The following is a 22,245-nucleotide window of genomic DNA, read 5'->3' as shown; positions in this document are numbered from 1 at the left end:
TAAAATGAACAAATGCAATAAAAATTACTTTTTACTATTGCCTGCAATTATGATTATAGAGTATTTCAATCCTTACAAGGAAAAGCCAGCCTCTTCTAAGCATTCTTTTCACCTTTTTTTTTTTTTTGACAGAGTCTCACTATGTGGCCCTCAGTAGAGAGCCGTGATGTCACAGCTCACAGCAACCTCAAACTCTTGGGCTTAAGCGATTCTCTTGCCTCAGGCCTCCCAAGTAGCTGGGACTACGGGTGCCTGCCACAACGCCTGGCTATTTTTTTGTTGCAGTTGTTTTAGCTGGCCTGGACCAGGCTTGAACCCAACACGTTCGGTGTATGTGGCTAGCACCATAACCACTGTGCTACAGGCACTGAGCCCTTTTCACTCATTTTTATTGAAAATATCCTTGCTCAGTGCCTGTAGCTCAAGTGGCTAAGGGGCCAGCCACATCAGAGCTGGCAGGTTTGAATCCAGCCCGGGCCTGTCAAACAACAATGACAACTACGACAAAAAAATAGCTGGGCGTTGTGGTGGGCACCTGTAGTCCCAGCTACTTGAGAGGCTAAGGCAAGAGAATCACTTAAGCCTAGGAATTGGAGGTTCCTGTGAGCTGTGATGCTTCAGCACTCTACCCAGGGCGACAGCTTGAGGCTCTGTCTCAAAAAAAAAAAAATCCTGTAAAATCTTCCCCTACTTTCCACTCAACAAATACAAAAATATAATTATTTGTACTTAATTTAAACAAATACAATTTTAGTAGAATGAGCAAATCCTTTGCATAGTAGAAAAAGAAAGACATTGTCAGTTGAAATGTCAACAGAAATTCATCTCACAAAATATTTCAAACTGTCCCACCGAAGTGATTCTCGGCTTCAGCTGCACATTAGTATCACATGGGAGCTTTTAAAAAGCGCCAATGCTGAGGGACCTTAAATTCTGAGTTAGTTGGTCTGGAAGGGATGCAACATTAGTAGTATTAAAAAGTTCCCAAGGTGATTTTGGGGGCAGCCAGGATTGATAATAACTACTATTAAGTATTTTAAAAAGTGATAAAAGCTACTTCATTATAATTCAAAAAAAGTCTAGATTCTTGTAATATTTGAAACTTCCCATATCTAGAAGACTATTAAGTTTATTCAAATACATAGTTTTGACAAATGTTTTATTTTCTACAGTATACTTACATGGTTCATCCTATAAGGAAATTCCTTTGGAAAGGCATATGAAAATCTAGTTTTTACTGCAGAAAACAAAAAACAATTTAAACTGAGAAAACGGGAAAACAAATTCACCCAACATTCCTTTAAAAGAGTACAGAATATTAGTGGGTAGGGCTAAACATTTTCAGTAGGAACTCTAGGCAATGTTTAGGGGTTTAGGGATCCAGATTTTTAATTTTCAGAGGAAAGGAAAAAATGAGTAGCAGGAACCCCTAGGTCACCAAATGTACTACAACTAGACAGCTTCGATTTTGTATTTTGTATTTATTTATTTAGAGACAGAGTCTCACTTTATCACCCTGGGTAGAGTACCCTTGCATCACAGCTCACAGCAACCTGGAACTCCCGAGTAGCTGGGACTACAGGGGCCTGCCAGGATACTCCGCTCTTTTTTTTGTTGCAGTTTGGCTGGGTCCAGGTTCTACCCCGTCACCTTTGGTATATGGGGCTAGCACCCTACCCACTGAGCCACAGGTGCCTCCCTTCAATTTTGTATTTGATATATTAAAAAAGGGTTCTGTTGCCGAAAAAATAAATTTTTGTTTTTTTTTGAAACACAGTTTCACTTTGTCGCCCCCTAGTAGAGTACTGTGGTGCCATAGCTCATAGCAAGTTCAGACTCTTGGGCTCAAGTGATTCTCTTGCCTCAGTCTCCCAAGTAGCTGGTACTGTAGGCGACGACCACAATGCCCGGCAATTTTTAGAGACGGGGTCTTGCTCTAGCTCAGGCTGGGCTGGAACTTGTGAGCTTAGGTGATCTGTCCGCCTTGGCCTCCCAGAGTGGTGGGATTACAGACATGAGCCACCACGCCCAGCCCCATAAAAAACAAATTTAAAAAATGGAATAAAATCATTGGCCTTTATTATCTTTAAAATCTTTCCAGGTCTAGAAGGTTTTTTTCCTATTCTCCAGTGATTTAGCTTAGAAGGAACACAGGAGTTGTATATGTGTTTACAATACAATATATTTGTAAAACAAAACAAAAAACCCATATATATACATATAATATACTGAAAGGATAACATACCAAAAATATGTTAACAGTAGTTATCTGAGATTTAAGAATTTTTTTACTAAACTATACTTTCTAAACTTTTCATAATGACTACTTATTTATCCAAAATATATTTTAATAAAGCATTTATACAAGGGGTCTAGAATTTTTTTCACACCATACACACAGTTATTACCCCTCTATTATCTACTACGTTGTTAGTCTATATAAAGTACAAATGAAAAAATGCTAACCATAAATCCCCCATCTCTTTAAAATGGTCTGTGTATAGATTTAAGTACTACCTGAGAAAACTGTTTTCCCATCATTATGATACATTTAACTCAATCAAGTAACTATGACAGGTCCTCAAAGATCTGTTTCGTGATCCCTTCCATTTATATAAAACCCCAAGCAAGCTCACTGAGATGAAAAAGAATTCCATTTATTCTAATAATATATTTTGAAAAATATTTTTTGTTTTATAAATTGAGTACCGTATAGCTAACTTAGATGGGTAACATCTGGCAGGATCTGGAACCTACAACCATTTAAACTTGACATCAGAAAATGTTGATTTTGAAAATGTATCTATTATCTATTAAGACTTCTGAGTTTTACAAATTCTTCTGATGTAAATAAGATGCAAAGTATAAAAGCACAAACAAGGTCTTAATATAATGGTTGACTATAAATAGGTAAAATGATCTCTATACAAAAAACAAATCTATATCCCTAACCCCTGGACCTTGATACCCTGCAACTCTACTGAAATGAGATTTACCTGATTCAGTTAACTTGTCTCTCACTCCATGCTAAAACTGCTGTGCATTTTGATTTTCTATCTTCTAATCCCTTTCTTCTAACTTGGAGGAAAATGCATCCCTCCTCTCTATTGTCACCCTCAATCACTTATACACTTGCTCTTATCTATCATTCAATTACTAGTTCGTACTATTTTTTTTTTGGTAGAGACAGAGTCTCACTCTATCACCCTTGGTAGAGTGCCGCGGCATCACACAGCTCACAGCAACCTCCAGCTCTTGGGTCTAGGCGATTCTCTTGCCTTGGACTACAGGCGCCCACCACAACACCCGGTTATATTTTTGTTGCAGCTTGGCCAGGGCCGGGTTTCAACTCGCAACCCTCGGTATGTGGGTCCAGCGCCCTACTCACTGAACTACAGGTGCTGCCCTAGTTCCTACTATTTTTATTTTCATCTTTAACTTATCCTCCTTTAAGTCTGTCCCATATGCTCAAATTTCCCTTAAAAAATAAAAAAAGAACTCTGCCTAATTATATTCCTGACTTTTTCTTTTTTTTTTTTTTAGTATACTCAATATTTTTTAGAACAGTTTTAAGTTTACAGAAAACTTCAAGAAGACAGTACACAGAATTCCCTCATAGCCACTATGGACCGAATGCTTGTATACCCCCCAGATTCATGTGTTGAAGCCCTACCACCATGTGTTTGTATTTGGGGGGAGGGCCTGTGGGAGGTAATTAGAGTTAGATAAAATCAAGAGGGTTAGCCACCATGATGGGATTAGTCTACTCATAAGAAGAGAGAGATTAGATCTTTCTCTGACTCAAAGAATTGATCTTTTTTACCACATTGATCTTAGACTTCCTAACCTACAATTATGAGATGTCTGTTGTTAAAGCCACCCAGTCTTATGGTATCGTCTTATTACACACACAGCAGTTTACGCACACTAAGACATGTCCTTGCCCAGGCATGACAGACATGAATCTGTTAACAATTTCCATCAGTACAGCACATTTGTTACTATTAACTAACGTCCACAGTTTATTCAGATCTTAGTTTTTACCTAACATCCTTTTTCTGTTCCAGGATCTCATCTAGGATACCTTAGCCTTCTAGATTTCTTTGTTTTTGATGATTGAGTTTTTAGGGGTTCTAGTCAAATGTTTTGTAGAATGCCTCTCCATTGGAATTTGATGTTTTTTTTCATGATTAGACTAGAGCTATGGGTTTTTGAAAGGAAGACCAGAGATAAAAGACCATCATCTCACATCAAGGGTACATGCCATTAATGTGATTTATCACTTTTGCTACTAACCTTGTCACCTGGCTAAGGTAGTGTTTGTTGGGTTTCTCCACTGTACCCCTTTCCATAATGTACACATTATAAAGAAGATACTACCTACAGCTCATACCTTAGAAGTGGAGATTTATGCTCCCCTACCTGAGACAGTAGCTACCTAAATTATTTGAAAATATCCTGTGTAGGAAATTAGTTGCTTCTCCCTCACTTACTTATACCAGTATGGACTCATGAATGTTTACTTTATACTACAGTTATAATGCAATACTACTTTCTTTTTTATTTTGTTCAGGTTCTTTTAGTTGACTCCTCCTGCTCCAGGTCCATCTTATATATTTCCTGCCCCAGGCATGAAATCAGCCATTTCTAAGAAGCCCTGGTTCCTTGTATTGGAGAATGGTATTAGAAACCAAGATCTGGGTACTGGGTGAGCTTGTTGTTATTGGGATGTTGTTGCTTGTAAACCCTCTCAACTGACAGAGTCAAGAAATACACACATTAATCAGTGTATGCAGATGTATATACTGATGTAACATTTGTATTTATATTAAGGTAAACTGAGTTTGTACTGTATCTCCAACTTTAATCCATCACCACATGGACCACTCTGGTCCCCCCCACCCATTTATCTATAAAGTCCCCCTCCAACAATGAGAAACATGCCTCTCAACATCTGCCATCTAGTCACGTAACTGTTCAGTTCCAGTATACAATCAGAGCATAATCAGAACCGTTAACTAGTATATCCAAGGGCAATAACTTTATCACTAGAGTAGCACAGTGCTTACTCGCAATTCTTCTTCCACTGAGTCTTAGACTATTATTTCCAAAGTTACTTAGGTCAACACCTTTTCTCCCCATTCTCTTTACCAAAGTTGTTTCATACGTGTAATATGGTTAGATTTTCCTTTTCTCAGTATCTATTCCTTAATTCCTTGCAATGTGGCTTCTACCTCCACCCCCCGAGGGCCTAATGACACTATATTCTCTCTCAAAGATCCGTGTTTTTCCCGCCTTGGTTCACCTCTTTTTACATGAAGTGCAAGACATTGCGTGACCCTTAGGTGTTATCAAGTTCCAAACTTACTGCTGGCCTCCATTCTTGTTTTTTTCATGTGTGTGTTGTTTATTTCTGGCCTCATATTCTTAAGATGATGTTCTACTGATACATTTAAAATGTCTAAGATTAAATTTAATTCTTTTCAGAATACTTATCCCCTTTTTCTGGTACCACCTTCATCTCCTCTCTGTCCCGACATGGAATCTCAACTCTCAATTTTTGGACTCTTCTTAAATCCTTTCTTTTCATAAGTTCTATCAACTCTATAGCTCAAGCTTGGCTTTCTTATTCTCCTTGCTGGCTGCCAACACATTAGTTTAACTTTGCCTTCATTAATGGTCACTTGGATTACTTCAACAACTTAAAAACATTTTTTATTCCACCTTAAACTTGTTAGCTTTTTTCCCTCACAGGACCCTGTAGTGACAGCACTTACTAAAGTTTGCAGCTTTATTATATTTCATAAGTTTTTTTAAACTGTAGCAAGACACACATAAAATTTAAGGTCTTTAACTATGTTTAAGTGCACAATTCAATGATATTAAATACATTCACACTTTTGTACAGCCTACCCTCATCCATCTGCAGAACTCTTTTCATTTTACAAAACTGAAACTCACACCTGGTAAATAAAAACTCCTCATTTCCCTCTCTCTCTGGCTGCTGGAAACCACCATTATACTTTTTTTTTTTTTTTTTTTTTGAGACAGAGCCTCAAGCTATCCCCCTGGGTAGAGTGCTATGGCATTACAGCTCACAGCAACCTCCAACTTCTGGGCTCAAGCGAGTCTCCTGCCTCAGCCTCCCAAGTAGCTGGGACTACAGGCGCCCGCCACAACGCCTAGCTGTTTTTTTGGTTGCAGCCATCATTGTTGTTTGGCGGGCTTGGGCTGGGGATTCGAACCTGCCACCTTAGGTGTATGTGGCTGGCGCCATAGCCACTTGAGCCACAGGTGCCGAGCCACCATTATACTTTCTATCTCTATTAATTTGACTATTCCAAATACCTCACACATGTAATATTTTAGTGACTGGTTTATTTCACCAACCATAATGTCCTCAAGGTTCATCCATGTTGTATCATATGAACAACTTCAAAATTTTTTCTCCTCACTCTTGCTTCCAATTCATCTTACATAATTCTGCCAGATTCATCTTCCTACTGTATATCTTCATGTTTAAAAATAAAGCTTTCAAAGGTACATTCCTCCATCTAGCATTGAAGACTCTCTATTAACTGACCTTTGCAAGGTAAATATTTTTTCCTTCTATTTCCTTATTCACCATTTCCTGAATATAACTCATTAGGTAGGTTTTTCTATTTTTTTTCTCTTCCAGAAACTTTTTGAAGGTTTCTTTATCTTTGACCAAACTATTCGATGTTTCTAGATCATCTTTCTCTGTATTTCCCCAGGTTCAAACTCTTTCTTCCACAAATTCTATGTAAGCCTTTCTTTCATCTAACAACCAATCATTTCCCACTCAAAACATTCACAATATTCTCTGTAGCTCTCTCATACCACTTTTACTTCCTTCTATATTAAAATTTTAAGTGCCTGTTTTATCTTGCTCTTAAATTCGTTGTGTTTATCTTGGTACCCACTACTGCATCAGTAGAGTGTTTTGCAGTGAAGATAATGATATTGGTGATGATGATAACAATGATAGCCACTAAGGTTCACTGAGAGTTATGGACTAACCTGTGTTCCTTCTAAAATTCATGCTGAAGCCCTATTCCCCAGTACCTCAGAATATAACTGCACTTGGAGAAAGGGCCATTAAGGAGGTAATTAAGGTTAAAAGAATTCACAAAGGTGGAACCTAATTCTATAGGACTTTTGTCCTTACATGAGGACATACCAGGGATGTGTGTGCATAGAGAAAAGGCCATGTGAGAACATAGCCAAAAGGTGGCCATCTGTGAGCCAAGGAGAAAGGCTTCAGGAGAAACCAAATGTGCTGACACCCTTTTTTTTGAGACAAGAGTACTATGGCCTCCCCTAGCTCATAGCAGGGGCAAACTTTTGGGTTCTAGCAATCTTCCTGCCTCAGCCTCTTGAGTAGCTTTAACTACAGATTGCATCACTATGCCTAATTAATTTTTATATTTTTCATAGAGAGACGATCTCACTTTGCTCAGGCTGGCTCAAACTCCTGAACTCGAGTGATCCTCCTGCCTCAGCCTCCCAGAGTAATGAGATTATAAACATGAGCTGCTGCCCTGTCCAGGCAAACCTGTTGACACTTGGGCTTTTAGACTATAGAACTGTGAAAGAATACATTTCTGTTGTTTAAGCCTCTGGTATTTAAGGCAGCCCCAGGAAAGTAACATACTAATCAAAGCACTACTATATAACCTTTATACTGTTAACTCATTTGATACAACGACTCAATGACAGACAAGGAAACTGAGGTTTAGAAAAGTTAAGTATTTCCGGGTGGCACTTGTGGCTCAGTGGGTAGGGCGCTGGCCCCATATACCAAGGGTGGCAGGTTCAAACCCAGACCGAGCCAGCTAAAACAGCAGCTTCAACTGCAACAACAAATAGCCAGATGTTGCGGCAGGCACTTGTAGTCCTAGCTACTCGGGAGGCTGAGGCAAGAGAATCGTTTATGCCCAAGAGCTAGAGGTTGCTATCTGTTGTGACGCCACAATACTCTACCAAGGGCGACACAGTGAGACTCTGTCTCCAAAAAAAAAAAAAAAGAAAGAGAAAAGCTATAATACACTGTAAAATTAATGACATGAATAGCCTATTATAAGATTTTCCTATTCAATGGTAAATAAACCTCTTATGAATATACTTTTTAGCCTTTGCATGAAAAATATATATACAACTATTATGTACATGTAGCAATTAAAAATAAAAAATTAAAAAATGTATATAAAGAAACCTTGGTAATATGTATCTTACATTTAAAAAATAAACTTTTTAAAAACTTAAAAAAGCAGAGACTAACATAAGAAGAAAAGAAGGCACCTAGAACCCACCATGCAGTGATGAACACTGCTAATAAGAACTCCTTTTAGTTATTTTATAATTGTTCAATACTTTGATTTTCCCAAGGATAATTCATTACTTCATCTATGTGATATACTGGGATATTAAACTTTTTGGCAAAAATGATTACTAATCTTCTACCCTTGTAAGAATTAAGACGTGATGTAGAAAAGATTGAATTAGATTATTATATTCTCAGAAAGGGGACTGACTCAAAAACATAAAAGTCAGTCTGGCTCATAAACTATTTTCTGCCTCTCCTGCATAGGTCATAGAAATTATAATAATTAAAAAATCTGAATAATCTTTTGCTAGGTGATGCTTTTGGCTTAACCTATAAAGATAGAACACAGCATGTTAATACTCACTTTATAGGCTTAACCTATAAAGATAGAACACAGCATGTTAATACTCACTGTGTAGTACTTTACAATTGTTACTTTACAATGTAATTTCCTTTAATGTTATGACTCACAAAGAGCTAAATCCCTTCTTTTTACATTTTTAAAATTATTATTTTTCATCACTCCTGAAGAGCTATGACTAAATCTCATTTTTCCAAATAAAGAACTAAAGCCAAAGGTAAAGCAGCTTGCTCAAGGTTATACAGATTCTTAGATATAGAACATAGCTACTCAGTGACAGAACTGGAATTCATGTTAGCTCTGAGGACTAGAAGTCAACCTTTTTTCTGCACCATATATGTATACTGTAAAAAACCTAATTCCCATCAAAGACAGACATTATGATTGCTCAAGAAATAGTGTAATCCACCCAGAAGAATGACATAACAGTCACTGGGAAACAATAAAATATAATAAAATTAGAAAATAAATTTTTCTTTACCCTTATCATAAAATTAAGAACTAGTAAGTTGATGTTTCTGGATTGATAATTACTATCCATTTTTAACATTAAAGTTAATATTTTAGAGATAATACTGTAGGTGGTTTTAAAAACACTTCATTTTGAACTTTCTTTTTTATTTTACCAAATAAATCAGTCATAAAGGTATCCTTAGGAGATTTAATAAACCTAACTAATCTCATACATGTCTCATAAACTAAAAATTTCTATGTACTATGAAACTTTCTTCAGATATATCCTTAAAGCAGATATACTTTTCGCACTTACATACAGAAGTAGCAGCAGAAATCAATCTTGTATTTGAGACTACTCCAAATTCCTAGAGAAAGAAAAGCAGGTGAGAATAGATACATATAACCCAAGGACCCTAAGGGAATCTGAGGTCTTTTCAAAACATGATTTCCTAGCTCCCCCTCATATTTATAGTCTGCTCCTTTCCCACCCACCTGAGGGGATTCAAATTATTAAATTATTATTAAATTAAATAATTATTAAATTATTCAAATCTCTAAAATGTGCAAGTTGAGGATTATTTATCAGAAATGCTTAGGACCGTGTTTTGGATTTTGAATATTTTATATATATATATATATAATTTTTTTTTTCAGACAGTCTCACTTTGTCGCCCTCAGTAGAGTGCATGGAGTCACAGCTCACAGCAACCTCAAATTTTGGGGCTCAAGCAATTCTCTTGCCTCAGCCTCCCAAGTAGCTGAACTATACAAGGCACCTGCCACAATGCCCCACTATTTTGCAGAGACAGGGGTCTCGCTCTGGCTCAGGCTGGTCTCCAAAATGTTGGGTCTCTCAGGCAATTCACCCACCTTAGCCCCCCAGAAGGCTAGGATTACAGGCATGAATCACTTTTTTTTGTTTTTATATTTTGGAAAATTTGTATTATACCAGTTCAACACCTCCAACCTCAAAATCTGAAATCCAAAATGTTCCAATAAGCATTTCCTTTTAATGTCATATCAGTGCTCAAAATGTTTCAGGTTTTGGAGCATTCTGTATTTTCAGCTTAGGGATACTCAACCAGTATTACTTTTCCTCAAAATTGCTACAATTCAAAACAACTACTTTTGCTACAATTTAAAACAAATACTTTTAAAAATAATAAAAAGTATCAAAGCCCTATAATGCCAGTGCCAGTTTTCTACCCTTAACTTAGTTTTAAAGAAGACTATTTGCAAGAATAAGTACTAAATATGCTTCCTCTTCACCTGAACCTGGACTAATAGATACTTCATGCCATCTAATAACAAAATGTTGAATCTCTGAATAAGATAAACTTTAATATCACCAAAAAAACCATATAAACAATAATTATTCTTTTTGGAACAGAGAAACAAGGATGATATAAAACTTCCAAGATCACTCCTTACTTTCTCTTTCAACTTAAAATACCACCATTGTAAAAATAACTAAAATTTATCAGGTAATTCACCTTACACATATTGTCTCATTTAATTTTCTCCTATGATTAACCTTGGAAGATTCCTAAAGCCTTTATTTCATTTTAATTTATTTTATTTCTTGTTATTTTTTAATTTTATTACTTTATTTCATTTTAACATAAAAATCAAGAATTGGTTCCTTATCCAACAAAAGATATTAAACTAAAAAAATCTGTTCTCCAATGTGGGTGAATCACTTGAGCTCAGGAGTGCTAGAGCAGCCTGAGCAAGACAAGACCCCATCTCTAAAAATAGCCAGGTGTTGTGGCAGGTGCCTGTAGTCCCAGCTACTTGGGAGACTGAGGCAGGAGAATCACTGCAGTCTAAGAGTATGAGGTCACTGTGAGTTATGATGTCACGGCACTCTACTGAGGGCAACAAAGTGAAACTCTATCTCAAAAAATTTAAAAAAAATTCTTAAATTAAAAAAATCTATCTGTTCAAATACTTCGATCTACATCCTTATTCTGTGTGGGGAGGATGTATATGTGGATATATATATTTAATTTATATTTACATTTAAATATCCAACTATAATAACTGAAAATAAAAAGCAAAAGCATCAGACATCTTCTTAAACACCATCTCTATACAGTTTCTACACAAGTATTAGAAATATTTGGTCAGAGAGATTCAAAATCGTAATTTGCTCCTTCCTTTCCTATAACACAGTTTATTTCCTTTCTTTCCCTTTCTTCCCTTTCTCCTTTCTTTTCTTTTCCTTGCTTTCACTCCCTCTCCTTTCCTTCTTTCCTTCCTTCCTTTCCTCCCCACTTCTTTCCCCGCCATCTTTCTTTAGAGATGGGATCTCACTAGAGCAGACCTACAACTCAGCTCAAGCCATCTAAGTAGCTAGGACTATAGGCATGTGCCACTCTACCCAGCCCTCAAATAATTCTTTATGTTATCTTAAAGCAAAAACTTTCACTCAGTAAATCATATGAGTTCTACTCAATAAAACAAATAATAAAAAATATTTAGCAAATATAATAAATTAAAATCCCCAAATTAATCTACAAGAGTAGATATTTATAAAGATTTTGCCTTGATATCCTAAGGCTTATGTACTTAAGATGCATAAAATAAAATTATTACCTGGCAATATTTGAATAAAATGAGATGTTACAATATTTGGAAAAATCACCCATAATAAAGGCCTTTCCTAAACATTTTTTTCCATTAAAGAACTTAACAACTATAAATCTGGTTCTACCTCCTTAAACTACTATTCACAATTAGAAAACTTTAAATCTCTACAAAGCTTGCCTTAACATTATTATTATTATTATTTTTGAGACAGAGTTTCACTATTTGCTCTTGGTAGAGTGCCGTAGCATCACAGCTCACAGCAACTTCCAACTCTTGGGCTTAAGCGATTCTCTTGCCTCAGCCTCCCAAGTAGCTAGAACCACAGGTGCCCACCACACCACCCGGCTATTTTTTGTTGCAGTTGTCATTGTTGTTTAGCTGGCCTGGGCCAGGTTCGAACCTGTGACCCTTGGTGTACGTGGCCATTTATAACCACTGTGCTACAGGCACTGAGCTTGTCTTGTCTTGTTTCTAATATAGTCAGCTCTCATTAGTTAGCTAATAGCTGGGAAAGATGTCATAGATAATTCCAAATAAGGGCTAAAACAAAACTTAATCATAGTGGGTATTAAAAAGAATGAATGTAAATCTACTAGGTTAAAATCATATTCCATATTCAAGGATACGATTACTATTCTAAAGACAGCATCCAAAAATAGAAACATGAATTCATTATGAAAACCAGCCAACATCTGCTATTGTCTCCTGGATTTTAGCTGAACGCAAAAATACTGAAAAGCTAAGTAAGTTGATTCAGTTTCAGCTACAAGTTGCCATTTCTCTTTTCTCCCTCACCTAATTTCTCTCTTTATCAACCAAACTTTTCTTTTTGAGACAGAGTTTTATTTTGTCATCCCTGGTAGAGTACCGTGGCATTACAGCTCACAGCAACCTCCAGCTCTCAGGCTTAGGTGATTCTCTTGCCTCAGCCTCCCGAGTAGCTGAGACTATAGACACCTGCCACAATGCCCAACTATTTTTTTGTTGCAGTTTGGCCAGGACTGGGTCTGAACCCACCACCCTCGGTACATGGCGCCAGTGCCCTACTCACTAAGCCACAAGCACCGCCCTTCGACCAAACTTTTTTTACTTTTTAGACTCTGTATAGCTATAGCTCACCCCAATCCTTGCCACCATTGCTTGCTTTCCCTGTAAATTGGTCAGCAGCCAATCATTAGGACACAAGGAAGGGAAGAAAGTAGGACATGAGCAGCACACAAATGAGAAGGAGGGACATTTTCAGGTTACAGTAAACAAACTGTGGCATTTACTGAATATTACTTGGTGTTAAAAAATAAATTATCTTAAAGGTAGCAAAGCAAAGCAGTTAAGAACACAGGATTAGGAACTAAACCCTCTTGATTCAAATACTGGCTCTGCCACTTTCTAGTTGTATGATCTCAGGCAAATTCTTAATCTCTCTGTGCTTCAGTTTCCTCATTTATAAAAGGATACTACTATAATAATTCCACAGTTTGTACATAGTGAGTGCTACATAAGCATTTTTTAAATTAATATATAAAATAAAGACAGGGATATATTTCTTTGATTTTGTATAATTTCAATATCTTGCATCTATTATTACTTTTACATAGGTTATATGAAAACTGGGGCAAATGAACCAACATACATTGACTATGCTTTGATGAAAAACAGAAAATTATTTTATACCTCTACTTTGGATGCCAAAAACACACATGTAGGAGCCATTAATACAGGATCTATACTTTTCAGAGAATACCTAAAATTTGATAAAACAAAGTCAGATATCATTCATACTGAGGGCACACTGGATAAAATTAAGGTAACTCTATGCATGGCAAACACATGATTTATTTATACTATACTGAAGTTCATCAATATTAAATAAGAGTTTCAAATAGACATAACACATTCCCAAATAAAACAGCCCTACCTGGCATAGAATCTCTTGAAATAGACTGTAGCAGTGGCGATAACCTGTTGTCTTAATTTAAGATGTTCACCTAATGCTTGGATAACTAAAAGGAAAATGATAAAGTTTAAATGTATCTTCTGGTACCATTATAATAGTAACAATGAACAATAATTTCTACGTAGTTAAATCATGACTGTATTCATTTTTAACACAGGAAAAACCTACCCAAGCTATTAAGCTCTATATTATAGATCACAGTGATCTAGTACCAGGATCTGCAAATTTGTTAAAAAGAAGGTCATTTATAAGCCCCTCTCCACAAATGCCCCATAACAAAAATTATTACTATTTTTGTTATTGCTGGGGCTGGGTTCAAACCTGCTACCCTCGGTATATGAGCTGATGCCCTATTCACTGAGCCACAGGCGCTGTCCTATTATTATTAATTTTTAAGAATCTCACTCTTGGCCCAGGCTAGAGCTCCATGGTATCAGCCTAGCTCAAAGCAACCTCAAACTCCTAGGTTCAAGAGATCTTCTTGAGAGCCTCCAAGTACCTGGGAGTACAGTCCCCTGCCATAATACCAGGCTAATTTTTCTACTATTAGTAGAGATTGGGTCTCACTCTTGCTCAGGATGGTCTCCAACTCCTGAATTCCAGAGATCCTCCCACCCCAACTTCCCAACGTGCTAGGACTAGGGATCCACCATCCCTGGCTGCAAAAATTATTCTTGCATTCAGGAGGTTGAATAATAAGTATTTCTTCCATCTTCTAAATATTTTCAATGCTTTTCATATTATCTTTATAATAAATATAAAAAGAAAATATTAGCTGTCTATCAAAGTCATTAAAATACCTTCTACAATTTACAAAAAAATAAATTCTACGTATGATGAATCCTCAAAACAACAAGAAAAGTAAGCTTGCAAAAGAGTGAACTAAAGGTTAGAAAGATTGGGTAGCAAAGCTACCACAAAGCTTCTGACTCTTAAATCTTCTTGCCTCCAAAGCAAAGTTCTAAAATACAAATGATCACTATAGCATGACAATCAAAGAATTCATTTATCCTCTAAGTCAGTGGTTCTCAACCTAAATGCCACAATGTATTTTCACTGTTAAAAAGGGGTTGTGATCCACAGGTTGAGAACCGCTGCTCTAAGTGCTTTAACCTTAAACCAGGTTTAATAATGCCTTATGAAGGGTTAGCGAGATTAGTCAACACTTTCAAACTGTCTTGAGTGCCCGAGACACTTAAGATTCACCAAAACAAACAAAATATTTAAATCACTAAAAAGAAAGATCCATGAATATAAGTTGTGAAAAAAATACACGTAAATATAAAAATGTTAAATGAATTAAAACAGTTCACAAATTACCATTTAAAAACATTTTAATTCAGAGATAACAACTATACAATTTCAACCAATTAAAAATAAAAACATTTACCATTTGTAAAAAATATTTGTAATTTCCAATATTCTTCTTCTGAGAGAAACTTTAAGTCCTTTTGGCGCTCCTTCAACAAATCTTGTTTATCCAAAATCCATTGCAAACTAGAAGAAGATGTTAAGACACGCTATAGATAATCAAGCAACAAGTTACAGACAACACTCAGACTAAACGAGTTGCTCATATTCTGAGAAGTACAAAGTGCAAGTACCATAAAAGACAATATTTCTAACATTTCTTTTTTTTTTTTCTTTCTTTTGCTGGACACAAGTAAACTATCTCACATTTCTTGTAATGTGAATGTATACACAAACATGTCCTGGAAAAAAATTCTTATCTTTTCTTTCTTCCTCCTCAGTTTCTATTACTGTATTTTAGTGATTCTAAGAGTCTGATAGCAAGACACGTCTTACAACCAGTGATGCCTTAACATTTCCGTCTGCAGTATGTTTACTCTTTCATAGGGACATATAAAATAATGGTGGAATTATTTGGCATCCATTAGCGGCACCTTAGACTTGGTAAAACAGATTGTTTCTCAGCTCTTCATTAGTAACTATGGTATTTCATCCCCCTACTTCACTAATCCAATCATACTAAAATCTGCTTCAAAATTTATTACACTGACAGCCTCCTCCTTCTCTGGCTTAGTTAAGTGTACTATTTTTAACAAGAGATATGAAATTGATATTACTCAAAGCACTATTCTGAAAGCTGTTTTTGTCATTCAGTATGTATTGTGTCTTCATGTCAGTGAATTTATTATATTTAGCATCCTTTAAATTGTGGCACAGCATCATAGATGAATTATTAGTCATTCCCTATTGACAGACATATAGGTTATCATTTTTCACCATTACAAATAATGCATTAGTGAATACCTTTGTAATGCATCCTCCATATTTAATTAATAATATATATTTGAAATAATTTCCTAGAAGTAGAACTAAGAACTGGGTCAGTTTTACAGGTAACTTTGACACACACAGTTTGCTCTCCAAAAATTTACATGGAGTAAACGCTTGGTTCTGTCTACTTCTTTCCCTTTTGCTTCATGTGTACCATGAAATAAATGGTGAGGTCTGCAATTAGGAAATAGAAGTTCTGGAAGCCCTCTGCCATCTCGGCACTGGTCCAGGTTCTTCATTATTTTGTCCAAGGCCAATAAGTCTTTTTGATTTTCCAAAAATCCAGGGAACTCCTTTTCCATGAGAGCTCTCAGGTCTTCCTTTGTTAAGTAGGCTTTAATGGCAGCAAGTTTGTGAAACATAAACATCATGGTTTCCATGGCATGCTCCATTTGAAATGGCATTTTGTTTAGGTCTGTTAAGTCTGGGCCGAGAGTTGGAAGGCTGAGAGCAGAGTGCTGCAGGTGGCAACCTATATGACTCTTTTGTACAATGTTAATTCTAATATCACTATTTTTCTAATGGGATAGCCAATTTTTAAAATTCTTTTGATCTAAAATTTGTATATTATGGATAATAAATCATTTGTCTGTCATATAAGCAGCAAAAATTTCTCTGAAGTTTAAATATTTTGGTATTTATCTGTAATATAGACAGCTGAATTTGAATCATTTATTTAAATCCATTCATCTTTTATGTTTGTCATAAAAATGATTGAAATGATAAAAAATAATTCACTCACGTATTTTAACACCCTGCAAGGCTTTTTCTCCTTTAATTCATGATCCATCTGAAATTTATTTTGGTATAAAGAGTACAGTAGTGATCCAGCTAAATGTTTTGTCAAATGGTTTTCCAAATGCTGTTAGGGAGTTCTTTATTTATAATTCTATCATTATATTTGGATCTTCTTTATAATTTTTTATCTTTGTTTTCTACTTACTATAGCATGCTATTTTTAAACACAGAAAATTAAATAATTAACATCTGGTATAGAAAATATCCCATTACTACTATTTTTCAGAATATTTCTGACTACTCTATCACCATTATTATTCTAAGACCTGAACTTTAGAATCGTTATGTCAAGTCCTGAAAAAGAATATCCATTAAAAATTTTGCTTGGAATTACATTCAATTTAAAGTACAGAGAGTACTTAAGAGAGTAAGATAAGTACAGAGAGAAATGACATCTTCCAGTGCTAGAATTTCAACCCCATTTATTAAAATCTCTGTTCCACTATAGTTTTAAAGTTTTCTTCCTATAGTTTTCCTACTATATACTTCTTAATTCCTTAGTATTTTATATTTTCTGTTATTCAAAGTATACTCTTCTAACATTCATTTTATTTTATTTTACTTTATTTAGGGGTTTTTTTGAGACAGAGTCTTACTATGTTGTCCTTGGTAGAGTGCCATAGTGTCATAGCTCACAGCAACCTCAAACTCTTGGGCTTAAGCAATTCTCTTGCCTCAGCTTCCCAAGCTGCTGGAACTACAGGCACCTGCCACAATGCCTGGCTATTTTTTTGTCATTGTTGTTCAGCAGGCCCTGGCCAGGTTCAAACATACCAGCCCCATTATATGTGGCTGGCGCCCTAACCACTGAGCATAGGCAATAAGCCTCTAGCATTCATTTTAAAAAATGGTTTTCTCTTTGTATTCTGTAACTAGTCATTGTATTAAACCTTTATTATTTCTAATAATATTTAAATTAACTGAATTTTCTAATTAATTGTATTAATCTTTTTATATCCCATTGACTAGTATATTCGGAAAGTGTTAAAACAGGTACCCTAATTTTCTTAATGTTTCACCATTAAATATCTCTTGCTGATACTTTGGTATGCTTTTCATGTTAAAGAAGCATCCTATTTCTGGTTGGGTTTTTTTAGGGGGTTGGCAGGGACATAGCCTCACTCTGTTACCCTGGGGTTGACTGCCATGGCCTCAACCTAGCTCATAGCAACCTCAAACTCCTGGGGTCAAGTAATCTTTCTGCCTCATCTTCCTGAGGTGCTGGGACTACAGGTACCCACATAACACCCAGCTAATTTTTCTAACTATTTCTATTTATTTATTTATTTATTTGCAGTTTTTTGGCTGGGGCCAGGATTGAACCTGTCACCTCTGGTATATGGGGCTGGCACCCTACTCCTTTGAGCCACAGGCACCACCCTAATTTATTTATTTTTTGAGACAAAGTCTCACTTTTTCACCCTTGGTAGAGTGTCATAGCATCACAGCTCACAGCAATCTCAAACACTTGTACTTAAGTGATCCTCTTTGCCTAGGCCTCCCTAGTAGTTGGGACTACAGGTATCTGTCACAACACTGAGCTATTTTTTAGGGACCGGGTCTCAGTCTTGCTCAGGCTGGTCTTGAACTCCTGAGCTCAAGCAATCCACCGTCTCAGCCTCCCAGAGTGCCAGGATTACAGGCATGAACCACTGTACCCAGCCTACTATTTCTGTTTTAATAAGAGCTTTGGTCAAGAACAGATGTTGAAGTTTATTAGTTTTTTTAATGTCTTCACTATTTAACATATTTCCTAATACTGACTTTATTTTACAGTAAAGAACTTTACTATAAACTTTGTCATGTTTTATACTTTTAATATAATATTAGACTCCATTTACTAAGACTTTATAATGTTTGCATCAATACATGTGAGACTGCTTTTAGTGCCTCCTTTGCTAGATTTTCCTATAAACATTATTGTGACTTCACAAAGAGAAGTAGAGAGCTTTCTTTCTATGTGAACTAGAACAATTTCAAAAGGAGATTCTTTCAAAAACTGAAACAAATTTACCCATGAAATAATGTGGGCCTGGAGTGTTTTTCATGAAGTTGTTCTCTGGTAATATTCTTAACTTGTTTTGGCTTTCAAGTTCATTACCATGAAGACAACCCAAAGGTACCTCTGATTTATTTACTTTTCTCACTTCTAATTTTGTATTTTTGTATCATCCTTTTTTTGATTTAACCAACAGTTGTTTGACCTACTGTTTTGGTTTTCTCTAAGAACCACTCTTATAATTTTTTTTCTTTTAATGCATTAATGTCAGTGTTATTTTTAATAAATCTTTCTTTCTGTTTCCTTAGGTTTATTTCACTTTCCTTTTTAATATTCTTGAGTAGAATATTTATTTTTAATCTGTTATGCAGGATGGGATTTTCTTTTCTTTTCTTTTTTTTTTTTTTGGAGACAGAGCCTCAAGCTGTTCCCCTGGGTAGAGTGCCGTGGCATTACAGCTCACAGCAACCTCAAACTCCTGGGCTCAAGAGAGTCTCCTGCCTCCGCCTCCCAAGTAGCTGGGACCACAGGCGCCCGCCACAGCCACAACATCCGGCTATTTTTTGGTTGCAGCCATCATTGTTGTTTGGCGGTCCTGGCTGGGGATTCGAAACCGCCACCTTAGGTGTACGTGGCTGGCGCCTTAGCCGGTTGAGCTATAGGCACCGAGCCCAGGATGGGATTTTCTAATAAATTTGGCTTTTGTTGCATCCCATGTATAGTGATCTAATGTTATTTTCTAGATATTAAGTAACTGTGGTTTCAGTTTCTTTTTTGACACAATATCCACAGTGGTTTTGTAGATTTTATGTTCGTTACCTGTTCAGTAATGCATTTAATCAACCAGCAAGTATTTAGTGCCCTTCTAGTTCCTTATGATCAGAGAATGTGTTTTGTTCTACTTTACCTTTCTGAAATACATATACTGTGCCTTGCTAATCAGTTTATCTCTGCAGGGTCACTTTGTATTTTTTTTTTTTGTGGGGGAAGTCACTTTGTATTTTTAAAAAGATAAATTTCACAAACAAATATTTAAAAAATTTTTCTTATAGCACTTTATATGGAAGAAAACTAAGAAGACTTAAAAATACTGCATTTCATCAAATTTAAGATTACATGTAAGATTCACCCTATTTCATGTGTTACTATAAAAGAAATTACCATATTGATTTCAGAGATATTAAAGTGTGAAAATACGCATCTTAAGAGGTATGAAATACAGAATATTTCATGTCAATTTTTCTTTTTCACCAAATTCACCTAAGACAATGGCCTTTCATAATTTGTTTTTGCTCTTCAGAACTGTCTTGTCAGATCAGGGACTCCCTCATAAGTCACAAAAGATTTAAGTAAGGCAAAGTGATCTCTTCCTCCAGGACAATTTGAATTGAGAAGCAAGGACAGCATCAAAGAAGCACATTTAACTTAATAATACTTTTACATTTGAAAAATGAAAAAATTGTTTTCATAAGGCCAGGAGCAAATGAAAATATAATGAGAACATTTACAAAAAGGTAAGAGGGAATTTTTTTTTTAATTCAAAGTTGAAAAAAACCATCAACAGCTAGCTACCTATCAAGTCTCTCAGCTTCTTTCAAGCTTATCAGAATCTCTTCACCACCTAAACCTTCTATATTTTAACTTTGGTCAAGCAAGTATTTCAGTGTGAAAAACAATGCAAAATAAAAATATTATCCTCAAGTAACGCTTCTGTAACAGTTCAACTCCACCAAATCACTTTATAGCAAGGGAAAAAACCCCTATTTTTTCTTAAATAGGTTTCTGAGCCCACTGTTTCTTTTTCCCTCGTGTGAAGAGCTAAAAAAATGAATGAACAATAGGAATCGATTCAATGCACAAAATTAAAGTTTAAATTAGTTGTTAATGCTTTATTAGCATTAAAAATTACTAAACTCTTTATCAAGTTCCATTCATCCTTCAACTACACAGTGGAAAATTTAGTGTATTTTCAATTAGCCCCACAGCATACCTTCCACCTGCTTAAGCAAATGTATTTAGGGGTGTTTTAAATGTTACTCTAGGTCTTCCATGGTCACTGACAGAAATATAAACTTATTCATGAAAAAGGTTAAATTGGCCAACAAATCACTGGAAAATACACTTTTAAAACAAAATATAAGGCACAGGCTATTAAGGTAGATGCATTTTGACAGCACCTGCTCTACACCTTATCAAAAATAAAACTCCACCTAGGCATAAGGTAGTGGAAGGAAGCAGTTAGTAGGCAGAAACAAGCTTGACTCCCTCCTCTCCTCCTACAATATATCCACTCAAGATAAAAGGTGAATGACAAAAGACCAGGATGCCCATTCTCTGAAGAAATCCTAAGCAAAAGCAAGCCGCAACTGTCCTGAACCCGAGCCTCACGGTCCTAAACTGACTCACACTTGCCGTACCTGTGCCCACTCCATCCTACTCCCCGCGGCCTAGCTAATCCAAGCATCCGAAATGAAATACCTCCTAAACCTTCCTTCTCGGGAGACTAAAGCCCCTTCCCTCACCCTTCCAGCTCACAGATCCTTCCTTCCCCCAAATCAGACCTGGGGGTGTGGAAGAGGGTCGCTTTAGAAAAGCTAGTCTCCCTTCCGATAGCCGCCACCTCCCGGGAGTACCCCCCGGTGCTCGACACCAAGGCTGGGATCCAGGCCCAGGGGAGTTGCAGGCCCAGTTCTCACCGTCCCCCAAGAACCGGCCCCGGATAAGACGGAAGATCACTTACTAGTGGGAGCTCTGCCAAAAGTTCCCCGCCATGGAACACAGCTTGCCCTGATAAAAAAGCACCAGCCGGCGGAGCGGCCCGCGGAGCGACCATAGACACAGCCCGTCCGGTAACCGCGCTCCCGGATCAAATCAGCTCGGCTCCGCTCCGCGGCGGCGACGGCGAGAGGAAGAGGATGGCACCCTATTCTCCTTGACGCCGGCCGGCAACACTCAACTGCGTAAACCCGTTCCTAAGGACAAAAGTTCCGGTCCGCCCCACTGCAGCGGAGGAAGCTGGCGGGGAAGCGACAGCCTGTAGGCGCGCCGAGTTAGGAAACGGGAACTTGTGCTCGCCGGTGCTCGTGGCGGGTGGAAAGCTCTCGCGAGAACATCGTGCCAGTTCTGTCCTAGAACCCGCACAGTTCGATCTTCTGTTCTTAGCACTGGAGTCGCTGAATGGGCATAACCTGGAGGACGTGGCCTGCCTGGAGATTCTATCGTTCCGTTTTCCAGGCCTCCAAAAACAGCACGATGGTGTAGCAGAGCATAAGGTTTTATGACCTAATTTCTTTTCCCTGCTATTGCAAAGAGAATTAAAAGATGGCTTTGGCTTTATGTATCAAGCATTGTAAATGGAGTTCCTACTGGCACCAAACTATTTTTAAATGAGTTCTTTTGGAATGTTAACGCGCAAACTTTTTTTTTTTTTTTTTTTT

The 22,245-nt window shown here is 36.8% G+C and overlaps 1 protein-coding gene across 3 annotated transcripts in view; it reads right to left on the bottom strand.

Annotated features, from left to right (window-relative positions):
• CCNC (cyclin C) overlaps positions 1-21,892 on the bottom strand; it is a 32,939-nt gene extending 11,047 nt beyond the window's left edge. For 2 of the 3 annotated variants that reach the window (XM_023518221.1, XM_003798210.3), the window contains exons 1-6: positions 21,549-21,892; positions 15,101-15,207; positions 13,672-13,756; positions 13,428-13,497; positions 9,478-9,529; positions 1,182-1,237 (exon numbers count right to left, since the gene is read on the bottom strand). In XM_023518221.1, coding sequence (XP_023373989.1) covers positions 1,182-1,237; positions 9,478-9,529; positions 13,428-13,497; positions 13,672-13,756; positions 15,101-15,207; positions 21,549-21,580 — 402 coding nt within the window. In that variant the 5' untranslated portion in view covers positions 21,581-21,892. Of the gene's footprint in view, positions 1-1,181; positions 1,238-9,477; positions 9,530-13,427; positions 13,498-13,671; positions 13,757-15,100; positions 15,231-21,548 lie in introns of all 3 variants that reach the window. The other variant, XM_023518222.1, reaches the window with a different exon arrangement.
• Between the last annotated feature and the right edge of the window lie 353 nt (positions 21,893-22,245).

This window comes from Otolemur garnettii, unplaced genomic scaffold (assembly GCF_000181295.1).
Source record: "Otolemur garnettii isolate 467f Iridium unplaced genomic scaffold, OtoGar3 scaffold00132, whole genome shotgun sequence".
Classification (NCBI taxonomy): Eukaryota; Metazoa; Chordata; class Mammalia; order Primates; family Galagidae; genus Otolemur; species Otolemur garnettii.
Note: the sequence above shows the minus strand (reverse complement) of the source record. Positions and strands in the feature narration are given on the sequence as shown.